The 16,595-nt window shown below is 38.1% G+C and overlaps 3 protein-coding genes across 3 annotated transcripts; 1 reads left to right on the forward strand and 2 right to left on the reverse strand.

Annotated features, from left to right (window-relative positions):
- Nucleotides 1-380: 380 nt before the first annotated feature.
- On the forward strand, nt 381-7,735 carry LOC132277351 (pyrophosphate-energized vacuolar membrane proton pump-like). The gene is made up of 8 exons (XM_059779203.1): nt 381-902; nt 2,549-3,123; nt 3,214-3,593; nt 4,076-4,162; nt 4,251-4,581; nt 6,363-6,773; nt 7,064-7,123; nt 7,229-7,735. Exons 1-8 carry the CDS (start codon nt 656-658, stop codon nt 7,433-7,435), a joined length of 2,298 nt encoding a protein of 765 aa, XP_059635186.1. The 5' UTR covers nt 381-655; the 3' UTR covers nt 7,436-7,735.
- A 717-nt stretch (nt 7,736-8,452) lies between these two features.
- On the reverse strand, nt 8,453-11,170 carry LOC132277352 (codeine O-demethylase-like). Its single transcript, XM_059779204.1, has 4 exons — nt 10,627-11,170; nt 10,208-10,455; nt 9,275-9,602; nt 8,453-8,812 (listed from the first exon to the last, which is right to left on the reverse strand). The coding sequence occupies exons 1-4, from the start codon at nt 10,888-10,890 to the stop codon at nt 8,576-8,578; spliced, it is 1,077 nt and encodes a 358-aa protein (XP_059635187.1). The 5' UTR covers nt 10,891-11,170; the 3' UTR covers nt 8,453-8,575.
- A 563-nt stretch (nt 11,171-11,733) lies between these two features.
- Nucleotides 11,734-12,831, reverse strand: LOC132278433 (uncharacterized). Its single transcript, XM_059780220.1, has one exon. The coding sequence runs from the start codon at nt 12,829-12,831 to the stop codon at nt 11,734-11,736; it is 1,098 nt and encodes a 365-aa protein (XP_059636203.1).
- Between the last annotated feature and the right edge of the window lie 3,764 nt (nt 12,832-16,595).

Below are 16,595 nucleotides of genomic sequence, written 5' to 3' on the forward strand. Positions count from 1 at the left end.
CACATATATTTTAATAATCCGTTTGAGTTACAGATTCAATTTTTTTGAATTTGCTACTAATTTGTGAGTGTAGTAATTTGATCCATTCTGATTGCGAATTCACTGATTATTTACATACCCTAAATAAAATAAGAAATGATATCTGCATACTGATAAGTAAGAAATTTATTCAGGATAAATCATAACTAATATTTAAATTGTTATATTTTCTATTTTTGGTGCGAGATCAACACATGAGCTGTTTCTGTTATTCCTACCGTACCCAGCCACGTCCATTATTAATTTATTAGCAATTCTTTTTGTTAAACATTTCAATATTTCACCTCAACAAATAAACATAAGCAAATACTTATATTTTTGGAATGGAGATGTTTTAACCTGGTGATAGCACTTCTGGTTTTAACCACAGCACACGCTCTGTTCTGTTGTCTCTCATCAATCAATGCCCTGGTGATAGTGCTAGTGGTGCTACCATCTCTATCCTACGTGTGTGTGTGTGTCAGTGTGTGTATATATAGATATATATGTTCACAGCGCCGATACATTATATATGTAGTGTAAACCCCAAAACACACTCCGACCGCTTCATTTCGCTTCCTTCATTTATTTTGCTTTTCCGGCGAGGCTCGCGAAGTACTCCGCCGTATATCCTGCCATGGGGTCGACAATCCTGTCAGATCTCGCCACAGAGATTGTGATTCCGGTATGCGCCGTCATCGGCATCGCGTTCTCTCTCTTCCAGTGGCTCCTCGTCTCGCGGGTGAAGCTTTCTCCGGAAAAGTACTCCTCGTCTAACAACGGCAAGAACGGCCACACCGAGTCGTTGATTGAGGAGGAGGAGGGTCTAAACGACCACAACGTTGTTCAAAAATGCGCCGAAATTCAAAGCGCTATCTCTGAAGGTGAAACCTTTATCTCAGATCTTGTGGTTCCAGATTGTTTTTGATCGTTTTGGGTAGATCTAAGTTTATATTATATATGTTTAATGGCATACATAATATCACATATATATGCTATTGATTTATGACGGTTTATGATGTATTTATCTTTGTAAATAACTAGTCTTGTTTAGAGTTTTTTTTGGTTGAATTAATTTTTAAGATGTATTTATTTTTCTTGTTCTTTTTACTTTGGATGGTTAAGTGTAGCTTAAACTTCACAATAGAGTATATATTTCGTTATCAGTATTGTTGTTATTTCGATTAAATAATTTTATGGCCTACATGGAAGTTATTATTTCTTATAATCAGCATGATTAATAATTATGTTCTTCAACGTTTTTTCCTGTTTACATTTCGGTGATTCTTTTGAGATTTAGCCCTACTCGGTTTTTTCTTTTTTCTTTGTCTGTTGTTGTTGTCTAGTAATATATCTGTGTATGTATATAATAGAAGTGGCACGTGTAGTCAGACTCATGCTTGAGTCTTTGAACTTCTCTGTCTTTGATAATTTGATGTGATTTAACAAAGTATGCTGTCTCAAAAGTTGGAAGTTTTTTTTTTTTATAGTCTGCTTGAATTAAACATCAATCTGTGGGGCCTCTCATATTTGAAGAAAAATTCCCTGAATGATTTTGTCCGGGTCATTGTAATTATGCTAGATCTAAGAAGAAATTATATTTGCCTATACAGAGTTTCTTTACCGTAGCTACCCTATAATCTCTGCCCCATCTAACAACTTTACCATGATGGCCCCTGTCATTACTAGATCGATCTGGGAATGTTCAAACAATTAAGGGCGTTTCTTGTTGTCCCCTAAAACTGAATTACCGCATTGTGTTCACATTGTCTTTCGTGCAAATTGTTCTATTGGAAAAGGTTCTTATTTTTAATGGGACTATTGCATAAACAAGAAGTATGAAATTGACTGATGGAATCTGAATTGATGATGTTACATGAAATCACTGATGGAATCTGAATTGATGATGTTACATGAAATTTTAGAACCAAACCCATAGGATTAGTTCTGGTGATAAAAAATGGCCCCATTTTTCGTAAATACACGCCTTTAATTGAAACATTAAATTGGCAGCAATTTTAGTTTCTTTCGTCTATCCCAATATATATATTTTTTCCCTTCTTCCCACGGTGTTCTAATTTTGAACATTAAATTGGCAGCAACTCTAAGTGTCACCTAAGTTACTGAGTGTAGCTCTGCTGAGGACAAGAACAATGTGATTTGTTGACTTTCCTGTAATCTTTTTTATTTTTAATGTGGTGTTGGTTTGATGTTGGACTTCAGGTGAATTTTATTTTGTGTTAGAATGTGAATGCTGTATAATTTATGTTCTGTGGTACCTAATATTTCTCTTTTTGTTCTTGGTTTGTAGCTTGGATAGAATGAAGTATATACTCATGTTATTACAACTTTGACTTGTTCTTATTTCTGGAACTTTCATTTGCTTTAAATTTGTGCCAATAATTCTTGCTTATAAAAATAATAATAATAATAATAATAATAATTGTGCTAATAATCTATTTTGTGCTTGTGTTTCTGCTTGTTTGTAGAGTTTTGGGATTTTCTAATTTTGAATAAATGGATGTTGCAGGTGCAACCTCCTTCCTTTTTACTGAATATCAGTATGTTGGTGTTTTCATGGTTGCTTTTGCCATTTTGATCTTCCTTTTCCTCGGCTCTGTGGAGGGATTCAGTACAAAAAGCCAGCCTTGTATGTATGACATCAGCAAGATGTGCAAGCCTGCTCTTGCCACTGCTGTCTTCAGCACCATATCTTTCTTGCTTGGTGCTGTCACTTCAGTGGTTTCTGGTTTTCTTGGAATGAAAATTGCTACCTATGCAAATGCCAGAACTACCTTGGAGGCAAGAAAGGGTGTTGGTAAGGCTTTCATCACTGCATTTAGATCTGGTGCAGTCATGGGTTTCCTCCTTGCTGCAAATGGTCTTTTGGTTCTGTACATTGCCATCAACCTCTTCAAGCTGTACTATGGGGATGACTGGGAAGGCCTTTTTGAAGCTATAACTGGCTATGGCCTTGGTGGATCTTCCATGGCCCTCTTTGGCAGAGTCGGTGGAGGTATTTATACAAAAGCTGCTGACGTAGGAGCTGATCTTGTGGGCAAGGTTGAGAGGAACATCCCTGAGGATGACCCCCGAAACCCTGCGGTAGGATACAATATGCCTCTTAAATTAAGCCCTTTTCAAACTGGTTGCCTCTTGGGCTTGTGATTTAATTTGTTGTCTCTCTTTTTTCAGGTGATAGCTGACAATGTTGGTGACAATGTTGGGGATATTGCTGGGATGGGCTCTGATCTTTTTGGCTCGTATGCAGAATCATCCTGTGCTGCACTTCTTGTTGCTTCCATCTCCTCTTTCGGGATCAATCATGACTTCACTGCAATGTGTTACCCTCTCCTCATCAGTTCCGTTGGCATCATTGTTTGTTTGCTCACCACCTTATTTGCCACTGATTTATTTGAAATCAAGGCTGTAAAGGAAATTGAGCCAGCTTTGAAGAAGCAACTCATCATCTCCACTGTATTGATGACTTTTGGTATCGCACTTGTTAGTTGGATTGCACTTCCATCTTCGTTCACCATCTTCAATTTTGGAATCCAGAAAGAAGTTAAGAACTGGTAAGCTCCATAATTGCTGCTTCATTTTTGGACATTTAATCATTATACACTGTATACCAAACAACAGTCAATATAATTAGCCTCCTTTTAGATATTTGTTTGCATTAGATTAGTAGGAGGTGGCCATCCGATATTGATTCAAATAACATTTGAAGGCAGAAATCCTTTTTTAGGACAGATTAATCATTTGTTACATGTACAAAAGAAGGACCTGTCATTTATTTCATAAAATATGAATTCATTCTGAAAGCTGAATCCTCTTGAAATTTTATAAATAATCTAAAGAGAGTGCCTTGAATTAATGTTACCTAGAATGTTGTTAGTGAAACGGAAACTCTGCAAAAAGTCGAAATACTATAGTTTGGCAGGAATGTTTCAGAGAAGATTCATTTTCATATTATAGAACACAATTGAAATCTTCCCTTTTTTATGGGACATCCAAACGGCCTTCTCAAGAATCTAACATCAATTTGGGTGTGCAGGCAACTGTTCTTATGTGTTTGTGTTGGTTTGTGGGCTGGGCTTATTATTGGATTTGTAACAGAATATTACACCAGTAATGCATACAGGTACCATGTTATGGCAGTTGTGTTTATACTTGGGTAAATATTTCTTACCAATCGCTAGTTCTAACTCTAGATTCCCATCATTTTTCAGCCCCGTGCAAGATGTTGCTGATTCCTGCCGTACTGGAGCTGCTACAAATGTTATTTTTGGCCTTGCACTGGGATATAAATCAGTCATTATTCCTATTTTTGCCATTGCAATCAGCATTTTTGTTAGTTTTAGCTTTGCTGCTATGTATGGAATTGCGGTAGCTGCCCTTGGTATGTTAAGCACCATTGCTACTGGATTGGCCATTGATGCATATGGTCCTATCTGTGACAATGCTGGAGGTATTGCCGAGATGGCTGGCATGAGCCACAGGATCCGAGAGAGAACTGATGCCCTTGATGCTGCGGGGAACACAACAGCAGCAATTGGAAAGGTATATAATCACTTTCCAGCCAAACTGGAGCCATTTCTATGTTGCATTAGATGATACAGTAAATCTGAATGGTAGCTTTTGGGTGCATGCCATAAGATCAATGTGTTTTACTGTTAAAACTTCTTGGAACAAAAGAAAGAAAAAAGGTTGGGCTATTTTTGAATGAGGAATTTAGGGAGGGATTTGAGATCCAAAAAGGCAATTAAGAATTCTCATATTTAAAATTCTTTGCTTTGTAAAAGAAGATAAGGATTCTTAAACTCTCTGGAGAATTTCAAGAAGGAACTTTAAGATTCTAAATACTGAATGAAAACCCCACAATTGGTATTATCTTAGAATCCTCGAAACTAAGAGTTCATTGCTTTGAGCTCTCTTGAGAACCCATCCCTCTCTGTTTCTTTACTTTTTCTATGGATTCTTAGTTATCCTAACTTTCATTCATCAATTTTTTTTGATGATTAAAACCACAAACTCATGATTGAGTGTCCCTCGTGACTCTGGAATCTTTTGCTTTTCAATTGTTCTTTTAATCAAGTACCGGGAATTTATGTTTTGTTGTATCATTAGTTTTAATTAGGTTTAACATTGAGAACAAAAGGGTTACATTTTTTTTTTTAAAATCCTTTTTTTGGATAAAGCTTAAACAGAAACTTCTCATTTCCAAAACATTTTGTCAAAGTTCTATGGGGCTACAAGAGGTGCCCTTGGAGTACGTTCCCTCATTTTCACTGGAACATATTCAATGATATACCACTCGCCCTACTATATATAGCAGGGCATCAATACATCTTTTTTCCTAATTCGAGAGACTTGTTATTACTATCTTTACTAAGAGTATTAGAGTAGCTGCTCTTGTCAACAGTGAGGAGTATGGTTATACGACTCATACTCATTCATGAGGGACGTGATAGGGGATATAGTTTTGTATGCTTAAGTTACACTATCTTCTCTAACTTAAGCTTTTGGGGCATCTAGCTGTCTAACAAAGGTTTAAATTCCTTCATTTCTACTTATCAAAAAAAAAAAAAAATTCCTTCATTTCTAATATTGCAGGTGCTCTAAAGTCCAGTCTTTTGATAGAACTCTTAATTTACTGTGTGGAAGTGTGTTGGAGGATATAAATACTTCAGTTTCGCCCTCTATTTTTTAGGGTTGACAGGTTGTCTAATGTAGATTTTAAGTCGCTTGAGATTAAATAATAGGCAACCAGTCTCTTCATCTCAATTCACTTTTATTCTGTTCTATGGGTCATTTGACGGTTGAACTTTTGTTTTTATGGACATTGCATGGGACCTAAGTCAAGTAGTAGGAATATCCTACGAGATGTAGTGACAATCTTGTACAGGGTAGCTTTTACTTCGTTCTATGTGATGTTTTCCGTGTATAGTTTCTCTGTAGATGCCTTAATGTTTTGCCTCAGAGGTAAGATCTCTTGGATGTTTGTTCGAGTACTGGTTATAAAAATGCTAGTATCATTTTCTTATTTATTTTATTAAAATGGGTATTTATACATTTTTGCCTATAAAATCTGAAAGGCAAAATCCTATTTAGGCAATGAGTTTCTAACTAATAAAAAGTTGGTGAGAGATGAGGTGCTTTTTCTTACTAAATCCTGAGCTTAGTTTATTAGTAATGACAAATGCTTTGCTTTAAGAAGACGGCCTAATGAACAAATTGTGCCCTAGATCAAATATAGATCTTACTAAAGAAAACATGTTTTTGAAATAACAGTCTCGTTTGGTTTACATACCGCTAATCATTTTTTTGTGATCTTGTTTTAGGGGTTTGCAATTGGGTCTGCAGCTCTCGTCTCCCTTGCACTCTTTGGGGCCTTTGTAAGCCGGGCAGGAATTTCGACTGTAGATGTCTTGACACCAACAGTTTTCATTGGTTTGCTCGTTGGTGCAATGCTTCCTTACTGGTTCTCTGCCATGACAATGAAGAGTGTGGGAAGTGCGGCTCTTAAGATGGTTGAGGAGGTTCGCAGGCAATTCAACACCATCCCTGGCCTCATGGAAGGCACTGCCAAGCCTGACTATGCCACATGTGTCGAAATCTCCACGGATGCATCTATCAAAGAGATGATTCCTCCTGGTGCTCTTGTCATGCTCACGCCCCTCATTGTTGGGATATTTTTTGGTGTGGAAACACTATCGGGCGTCCTTGCTGGATCCCTTGTCTCTGGTGTACAGGTAATACTGGACTTGTTACTTTGAGAAAATCTCCAATACCTATAATTTTTATCTCTCTTGATCCTATATGTATGTGCTTGTTATGCTACAAGAAATTTTATTTGATTATAAGGGGAGCAGTTTAGTTATAGTAGGTAATTTTGAAATGTTATTAATGGTAAAAATGATATAATATTTTCCATTACAAGATTATCCACTAACGGAAGCCATTTCATTTTGGAGTTCTAACCCTTTCCAGTTTGTTATACATGTACTTGGGAAAAGTTTGTTCTGATCATCTCTCTCTGCAGATTGCTATTTCCGCTTCCAACACTGGCGGTGCTTGGGATAATGCCAAGAAGTATATTGAGGTAAAGTATTTAAATTGGACTGTATGAATCTTATGATCCATGCTTTGAAAATGTTCTATTAAATAATGCGTCTTATGCACTGGAATTCATTTTTGGATATTATAGGCTGGTGCTTCAGAGCATGCAAGAACCCTTGGTCCAAAAGGATCTGATCCACACAAGGCAGCTGTGATTGGTGACACCATCGGGGACCCACTTAAGGATACATCTGGACCATCATTGAACATCCTTATCAAGCTAATGGCAGTTGAATCACTTGTGTTTGCTCCTTTCTTCGCTACACATGGGGGTCTGCTCTTCAAGATTTTTTAGAGTAAGAGGAGTAATCTGTACCGCTGGGAATTTGCTCCCAGTTTCCCTTTGATTTATGTAGTCTGATAGTCGTTTACACCCCAAATTTCTTACTTCCCTCTCTCTCTCTCTTCGGCATCTTCCTTTATCTTTGTATGGGTTAAGGTTGTGTTGGAGGAGAGTTTTTTCCATGGGGTTGATAATGATGATAATGGTTAATCTTTTGTGGGGTTGATAATGACGATGATGATAGTGGTGATGTTGCAAAAAGTTGGGACTGCTTTGTTTTTCTTCCCCCAAGTAAAAAAACATTATTCTCAAGTGTCTATTGTTGCAATCTCTCTCTCTCCCTCTCCCCCCATTATGGCACTAAATTTTGGTGAATTAAATCGAAGTTTGCAGACACATTCTGTGGCACCAGATTAAAAAAAACAAGAGTCTTGTCTGAGTTAATTTCCATTTTAATGGCAATGGCGCATGTATGAACTCCAATGGGGAGTGATATCTTGTCTTCTAGTTCGATCCTCAATCGGTTTTCTGCCTGCAGATTGAAGGCTACATGATTCACAAGATTTTGCAAAATAGCTATCATCAACTCTGTTTTGCAGAATACTTGAACAGGTCTGTTGTCATGGTCTGGTGGCAGGAGGGGCTAGCACTCGGTGGAAACTAGATTTCAAATCTCATTAACTATAGTTTGTTACGAGGCCACAATTTTTATGAATTGCATCTGATCTTGCAAAAGGGTGCTAAGAAACACTTGGTCTTGAATTTTGGGAGAGCTGCTGGAGCCAGATGGAAGATATTTTTAAGCCGATTTCTGTAAATTCCATTTCAATGCTGGTATATTTACTGTCTTCCTACTGCAGATCCATGTTTCATTGTCTTCAAAGCTAATGCTCTTACATCCAGGTTGATGGGATAATCTGTTTTATCTGTTGGAGGAGCTGACTACTTTTATATTGAATCTCATTTCATCATGCTTCTTTCCTGGTGCACTTAACCTTCAAAAGTACATATGCACTTTCCACCACCGTCTAATAATCAACACAATCCTAATCTTTGGCTTAATCTCATATGAATGAGGATAGTATGCTAGTACAATCTATTTGCTTCAACTTTCATAGTTCGGTATAAATCACAAGATGATGAAACACAAACTTAAATCTTTGCTGCTTCAATTGGTCTCTTACCTTGCTGGTAGTTCTGAAAATAGATATCAACATAATTTTTCACTTTCTTGTATAACCTTGGCCTTTTCTCGTTGATGAGCTGCTCCACTGGTCCAATCTCCTTTCCCAAATCTGGCATACAAAATACAGCCAGTGTGATCCTCTCCTTTACAGAGTTTGTCACTACCCTGTGTACTGGGCTCTTGAAAATTCCATTACTCATTATCTGCAGGTGTCATATTTTTTTTTTATAAGTAGAGTTTCATTAGAAAACACAGGCTCAAACAGAGAGCACATCCCACAAAACTACACAAGGACCAAATTGGACTCCTAAACTCTCAATATGTCCAAAAAATCTACTCTCCCCCCCAAAAATTTACAATTTCTACCATAAGCCCAACAGAAAGAGAATTAAGAATAGAAAAGTTAAGCATCCCAATAGGAGTCTCCTCACCATCAAAGATCTCCTATTCCGTTCTCTCCACAAACCTCACCAAACAAACAAGGGCGCCACCTTCCAAAAAAAACTATGGGGGAGATATTTATGTACGTACACTTTTATAAGGGTTAACTAAATCAGCAGAAAGGTGTAGTCATCTGATATATTTGCTTTCAATTATATAGAATAGAAACCATTTTTAATCTACTCTACTTCGAGGGCTGTTAATATGATAGACAATCTAATTACCTCTGCTTGATCACCAACATTAATGAGAAGAGCATGAGGAATGATGGGAACTCTAAACCACTGATCATCTTTCAGGATTTGGAGGCCTTCCACTTCTTTGTCTTGCAGGAGGAAGGTAATTGCTGATCCATCTGCATGTGGTTTGACGCCGAGAATAAGATCAGGCCTTGGACATGGAGGGTACAAGTTAAATCTTGCAGTCATCGATCCTTTCTCTCCAAACTGGTTCAGAAAGCAGTTCTCCTCCAAGTCTAATGAATTTGCCATGGCCTTAAGGACGAGCTCATTCATCATTCTCAGCTTTGTGGTATATTCATCTAAAATTTCCCTGCATATATTTAAATTGGGGTTAATTGTCAGGGGAAGGGGAATGCCCAAATTAACAAGGACAACTCAGTAAGATATAATATAACGTGTGATTGATTGAGGCTTAGCCTTATTTATAGCAGAATAGAAAAAGAATTCATGTAGTTATCGAGTAGACCGTGAAAACTCTGTTGAGTTGAGTTTTTCAGAATGGAATACTCTGAAGCCATTTTTATTTTATTTTGCACATTAGATAACTATGAAATCACTAGATACAACTCGATTGAACACTAAACCATAAATACAGGCTACTACCATCTTATGTGGTCCCAATAATCAAGAGTAGTGAGAGGAATATTTTGCATGAATTACATAAATATTTGGTGAATTTGAATTCTCTCCTGTGCATTGGATGGTCGGGAAGGTGGAGATCACCTCATGGGAGTGTGGACCGCACTGGCAGAGTGGGTCCACCCTCCCCAGTGGACTAGAGAGGATCCTGAGATCCAAACTGGTGGTCCTAAGACTGCTCTACAAGTACTTAATTTCAAGGTAAGCCTGGTTATATGGGATTAAAGAAATGATGATGATGATTTATTTTGAATGTAATCAGTGTGATGAACATACCTAAAATTTTCAGGATTTTCAGGCCAAAGTTCGAGCTTTCTCTGATCTTCTGGGTATACTGTAAGATACAACCGATCCGTCCAATCGAGAATTTGATTCTCCGAAAGAACTGTATCATTTCCGTACCCTTCAATGTCATCTAATGCTCTGGAACATTTCTGCTTCTCTTCTGTTGGAAATGCAAAGAATTGTTTGGCAACTTTTTGCACTTCATCTAGGAATGAATTTGTTATTCCATGATTTATTGCCTGGAATTCATAATTAAATCTGATTATGTTGCCACACCAAAAAAGGCACAAACATGGTTACAAGAAGGAAAATCGAAAGCAATTCGTTGATTCCTTGAAAAATATTTATATTCATAAATTTAGTATGCTTAATCAAACTACCCAAAAGTATATGTTTCTATAAAATCAAACCTGAAAGCAACCACATGAGCTGAGAGCTGATTGAAGTTTCCCAAGTTCTTCTTTTCTGGTGGGTGATGAAGATGTCAGCAGACCAACATCAATAACCGGAACATCCAGCAGAGGTGAAGAGGCATGGATGGCTCCATCACCGCCTTTATAGACTCCATCCCCTTTATAGACATATCTTTGTGGCGGTTCATCACCATTAATGGCCAGTTCTTGGACAGGCTTGGACAGTGATTCTTTCTTGGCATGGGCAGGAGTTGCGGCCATGTTTCTGTCTCAGGCAGCTGTTCAATTTGGTGGGTGATGATCGGTTTGGATTACAGTAGAGAGGAATTCAATGTATATGGGTTGTAATTTGGATTGATTCTGGGTGGTCTTCGAAGATAAGCACATGATGGAAGCATGGTTGGACAACTTGGACTGGTTTATGATTTTAATAAAGAAAAGCTTATTTAATTACAGTAGAGAGAGAATTCAATGTATTTGGGTTGTAATTTGGATTGATTCTGGGTGGTCTTCGAGGATAAGCAAATAATGGAAGCATTGTTGGACAACTTGCACTGGTTTATGATTTTAATAAAGAAAAGCTTATTTAATTATTTATGTCAAAATTTATTTAATAAATTAATATATAGTTTGACTGCTTACTTAGGTTTTAATTATTTATTTCAGATTTATTATGATGATCAGTCCAAAACTACTTCACGTGATGGTGTTGATGTCAAAACGAGCACAAAATTGGAGTAAGTTGAAAAGTACATTTTTTTTCCTTTTTTAATTTTGAAAAAAAATACAGCTATTTTTATTGTGGACTTAAATAATGGATGGCATCATAGCGCACACAAATTCTTCTTTCATTTTCAATTCCTTTTGGGTCAGATGATAGCATGCCACAATTATGAAATTGAAACCCTTTCCGTGGCTCACAATTTGAGTAAATGATCTATTCAACATCAAAGAGGAGAAGTTGACTGCGATATATGGCCCGATTCAAGCTTTGATCAATTTAATTTTTTTTTTTTTTTAAACACCAACAGGGAGCATCGATTAAGAAAAGGAAAAATTACAATCGGGGAGAAGAGCATCTAACAACCATTGAGGCCAGATACTCTACTCAGAATCACTACGATTGGCTTCAAGAGCCTTCCTGCTCAACAAGTGAGCTACAACATTTCCTCCACGAGGAATCCACGCCAAAGAAGAACCTACACATTCCTTCAAAAGAGTTGATATATCATTGAACACCACACAGAGAGCTTCAACAGTTGGTTGTAACTTCATGACTGATTGACAATCCCCTTCAACCACCAAATGCAGATAACCCCAACTCTTTAGAAACAAAAGAGCCTCACGAAGCACCAAAGCTTCAGCCAAAGCAGGACTACTGATACGTGAAAGGAACACTGAAGCAATTTTTATAGGTTGGCCCAAATTGTTTCTGAGAATCATACCTCCACTGCAAGAATGAGAAAAAGAGTTAAATGCAGCGTTGAAATTAAGTTTGTAAAAACCTATCGCAGGGGCAGACCACTTTTCTGACGGGGAGGAGACAAAAGATGTTGGGAGAGAGAGAAGACTGTGTTGACGAGAAACCTCTCGAAATTCTTGAAAATCCTTAAGAGCCCGTTGAAGAGCATCAAAAGGGTCCCAAGATTTCATAGAAAACACTAGATCATTCCTGCACCTCCAGATGGACCAACAGATGAAAGTGGCTAGCCCAATACACTCAGCTGAGCCCTCGGACAAACTCCATACCGTGCAAAGGTCGACCCACCATTTTGGCCAAAAAGAAGGTTGTTGGCCACCAAAATCAATTCTGAATGGACTTAACTTCCACACTGTACAAGCAAAAGGACACGTGCAAAGAAGGTGATCAATAGTCTCGTTGCAAAAACCACAACAAGATACTGCAGTAGCCCAAAGAAAACTGAGTTGTTTGTTCACTGGAAGCCTTTCGTGAAGGCATTGCCAAATAAAAGGTTGAATTTTTTTATACGCATGAATTCTCCAAACAGCACTCCACATCGCGCTTTGACCAACTTTGAAACTACTGCCCATATCAGACTTGGAAACTTGAGAATTATTAAGAAAAGAGAGAGCGACGTGATAAGCACTCTTTACCGAAAAACTGACCATCTTTAGAGCAACCCCAAACTTTGATGTCAGCACCTCCATAAACACTGATGGGAATTGTGAGAATGAGATCATTGTCACGCCGATTAAAATGTTGACACACTAAGGATGAATTCCATTTGAAGGTGGAGGGGATGATCAAATCTGCCATAAATGAGAAAGGAGCTCCAAGCTTTCTTGAAGTTATAGCAAGATTAGTCCTATTAGGAAGCCAATTGTCTAACCAACAGTTAACCGCTGAACCATCACCAATGCGCCACTTCATGCCTCGTTTAATAACCTCCTTTGCGGAAATAATACTCTTCCATACCTAAGAAGCAGATGCTCTATTGGGAGACTCCATAAAGGTGCAATTTTTGAAGTACTTCTTTTTAAAAGATTTGTACAACAAAGACTCATCTCCAATCTCCATCCTCCAAGCCACCTTAGCCAGAAGAGCCAAGTTGAAAGCTTCAACATTTTTTAAACCAATGCCGCCACTTACTTTGGATTTACAGAGGGTGTCCCAACTGATCCACTTAATCTTGTTAGATGTCTCTTCACCACTCCACCAAAAATTAAGGAATTTACTAGTCAAGACATTGCAATTGTTCTTTGGAATTCGGAAACACTACATTGCATAAGTTGGGAGAGCCGAAAGAACAACTTTAATCATAACCTCTCTGCCGGCTTTGGAAAGCAATTTACCTTTGAGAGATTTGGTTTTAGAAGAAACTATTTCCGAAAGAAAAGCAAACGCTGCCAATTTAGAGCGACCCAGAAGGGAAGGAAGACTAAGGTACTTGTTGGACCAGTCGACATCGCAAATACCCATAGAGAGACTAGATTGGGTCCTTTGAGATAAGGAGGTATTGGGAGAAAAAAACAAACAAGATTTATCCAAGTTGATGAGTTGACTGGTTAAAGCTTCATATCGGTCAAGAAGAATTTTCACCCTCCCTACCTCCGGATCCTTAGCCTTACAAAAAATGAGGGCATCATCTGCAAATAATAAGTGTGAAATAGAAGGACAACCGCGGCCCATTTTTAGGCCAAGAAGCTGTTTACGACTCAAAGAGTGGTGGAACAGAGTTGAAAGACCTTCGGTGCAAAAAAGAAAAAGATAGGGAGATAAAGGGTCTCCCTGTCTTAGGCCTCTAAAGGGAGTGAACGAATGACCCTTTTCCCCGTTAATGAGAACGGAGTAAGAAACAGAGCTAATACACTCCATCAACAAAGTCACCCATCGCCTATCGAACCCCAAGTGGCTCATAAATTGGCTGAGAAAAGCCCAATTAACTCTATCATAAGCCTTCGCCATATCTAATTTCAAAGCCATGAACAGTTCGCTCCAGTCTTCTTGGATTTGAGAACATGCATAAGGTCCTGGGCAAGCATAATATTATCGTGAATGAGGCAGTGTGGCACAAAGGCGCTTTGATTATTGCTTATAAGCATTGGAAGAAGAGGCTTGAGCCTGTTTGCCAAGGCCTTGGAATAGATCTTGTAAGCCACGTTGCACAATGATATAGGCCTAAAATTAACCATAGAAGTTGGGTGTTTTACCTTAGGGATGAGCACCAGATTAATAGCATTAAGACTGCGCGGCAGAGCATCACCTTGAAGAAAAGAATTGAATCCCTGAACAAGATCAGCCTTCAAAAAATCCCAATTCGTTTGGAAAAAAAGGGGGGTAAAACCATCAGGGCCAGGAGCCTTGTATGGACCCATACTCGCAAGAGCAAACCGTAATTCCGCTTCTGTACCTTCTTGGAGAAGAGCGTTGTTCATCTCCGATGTAATTTTAGGGGTGATCAACTCCCAGAACTCGGCATCAACATCGACAGGAGCAGGGGAAAAAATAAGCTGATAATAACCACTCGACGAATGTCATCCTTTGAGTCCCACCACTGGCCATTTGTATCTTCAAGACCCATGATCTCATTTTTCCTTCTACGAATTTGAGTTTTGCGGTGAAATTTTTTTGTATTTTGGTCTCCATGTTTAAGCCAAGCAATTCTTGATTTTTGTAACCAGAAAATCTCTTCTTCTCGCCAAGCATTTCCCAACTCCTATTCTAGCTTGAAGAAAACAGCTTTATCATACCCAGACACTTGTTCTTGAAAGTGCTTCAATTTCCCCTCTAAATCCATAATTTTCCAGTGGGCATTGTTGCATTTACCCCGTTTCTAGACCTTGAGGTCCGATTGACACCTGCTTAATTTTTTATTGATACAATCCAACGGAGGGCCATAAAACGGGGTGTCCCAAGCCTTTTCCACGATAGGGGTAAACTCTGCCTCCTTCACCCAGCGAGCGTCGAAGTGAAAATGTCTCTTAACGTGAGAGATAGAATCCTTGAGGGACAGCATGATGGCATTATGATCTGAACCCCGCACGTTGAGGTGATAAAGCATGCAACGCGGGAATGACTGCAACCATTGATTTGTACAGAGAGCTCAGTCAAGTCTGGCAAGAATCATGGCTCCCGTATCCCGTTTGTTGCGCCAAGTGAAAGGGAAACCTTTGAATCTGATATCCACAAGACCACAATCCTCAAGAAAATTTTTAAAATCCTTAAGCATCCATCCTTGTTTCATGCGACCCCCCATTTTTCATCTCGATGAAGTAAAGCGTTAAAATCAGCCATCAGGATACAATTGGGACCTAATTGAAATTTTAGACTGTGAATATATTTATATATATTATTTATGAATTTTTTTTTTTTTTTTTAATATTTCTTTGCATGTAGATATATGAGATGTGCACAGCTTTATTTATTTATTTATTTTTAATTCCAAGTGCATATTTGTTGATTTGCTTTCTATTGAGCGTCCTTGCTGGATCCCTCGTCTCTGGTGTACAGGTAATGCTGTACTTGTTGCTTGGGAAAATTGCTTGGGAAAATCTCCAATACCTATAATTTTTAACTCGCTAGATCCTATATGTGTTGTTTGTTATGCTACATGAACTTTTATTTGATAATTTTGAAATGTTATTAATGGTAAAAATGATTAAATATTTTCCATTACGAGATTATCCACTAACGGGAGCCATTTTTGGAGTTGTACATGTACTTGGGAAAAGTTTGTTCTGATCATCTCTCTCTGCGCAGATTGCTATTTCCTCTTCCGACACTGGTGGGGCTTGGGATAATGCCAAGAAGTATATTGAGGTAAAGTATTTAAATTGGACTGTATGAATCCTATGATCCATGCTTTGAAAATCTTATACGGACTGTTATATAATGTGTCAGCGGATCTAGATTTATCATTTGGGTGGGCTAATTTTAGTATGGTAACTGAATTGACTCGGGCTTAATTGGGTGGACTAATTTTAGAATAGACTAATATTATTAATATTTTTTTTTTTTTTTTTTTTTTTTTTTTTTTTTGAAGTGGACTAATATTAGTATGATAATTTTTTATTTTTATTTTTATTTTGGGGCTACAGCCCACTTAGGCCTACCTTTCTGTCCGCCTTCTTATGCACTGGAATTCATTTTTGGATATTATAGGCTGGTGCTTCAGAGCATTAAAGAACCCTTGGTCCAAAAGGATCTGATACAAGGCAGCTGTGATTGGTGACATTATTGGGGACCCACTTAAGGACACATATGGACCATCATTGAACATCCTTATCAAGAAGCTAATGGCAGTTGAATCACTTGTGTTTGCTTCTTTCTTCGCTACACATGGTCTGCTCTTCAAGATTTTTTAGAAGTAATCTGTACTGCTGGGAATTTGCTCCCAGTTTCCCTCTGATTATGTGGCACCAGATTAAAAAAAACAACAGAGTGATCTTGTCTGAGTTAATTTCCATTTTAATGGCAATGGCGCATGTATGAACTCCAATGGGGA

The sequence above is a fragment of the Cornus florida genome, unplaced genomic scaffold, assembly GCF_030987335.1.
Source record: "Cornus florida cultivar Cherokee Brave unplaced genomic scaffold, ASM3098733v1 CherokeeBrave_3.0.0_Hap2_Chr10, whole genome shotgun sequence".
Classification (NCBI taxonomy): Eukaryota; Viridiplantae; Streptophyta; class Magnoliopsida; order Cornales; family Cornaceae; genus Cornus; species Cornus florida.

Coding starts and splice junctions, on each gene's coding strand:
- LOC132277351 (XM_059779203.1), top strand. CDS start 656: ATGGGGTCGACAATCCTGTCAGATCTCGCCACAGAGATTGTGATTCCG. Junction 3,124..3,213: donor ATGACCCCCGAAACCCTGCG/GTAGGATACAAT, acceptor CTCTTTTTTCAG/GTGATAGCTGACAATGTTGG. Junction 4,163..4,250: donor TACACCAGTAATGCATACAG/GTACCATGTTAT, acceptor ATCATTTTTCAG/CCCCGTGCAAGATGTTGCTG.
- LOC132277352 (XM_059779204.1), bottom strand. CDS start 10,890: ATGGCCGCAACTCCTGCCCATGCCAAGAAAGAATCACTGTCCAAGCCT. Junction 10,456..10,626: donor GCTCATGTGGTTGCTTTCAG/GTTTGATTTTAT, acceptor TATGAATTCCAG/GCAATAAATCATGGAATAAC. Junction 9,603..10,207: donor GAAAATCCTGAAAATTTTAG/GTATGTTCATCA, acceptor AAATATATGCAG/GGAAATTTTAGATGAATATA.
- LOC132278433 (XM_059780220.1), bottom strand. CDS start 12,831: ATGATCTCATTCTCACAATTCCCATCAGTGTTTATGGAGGTGCTGACA.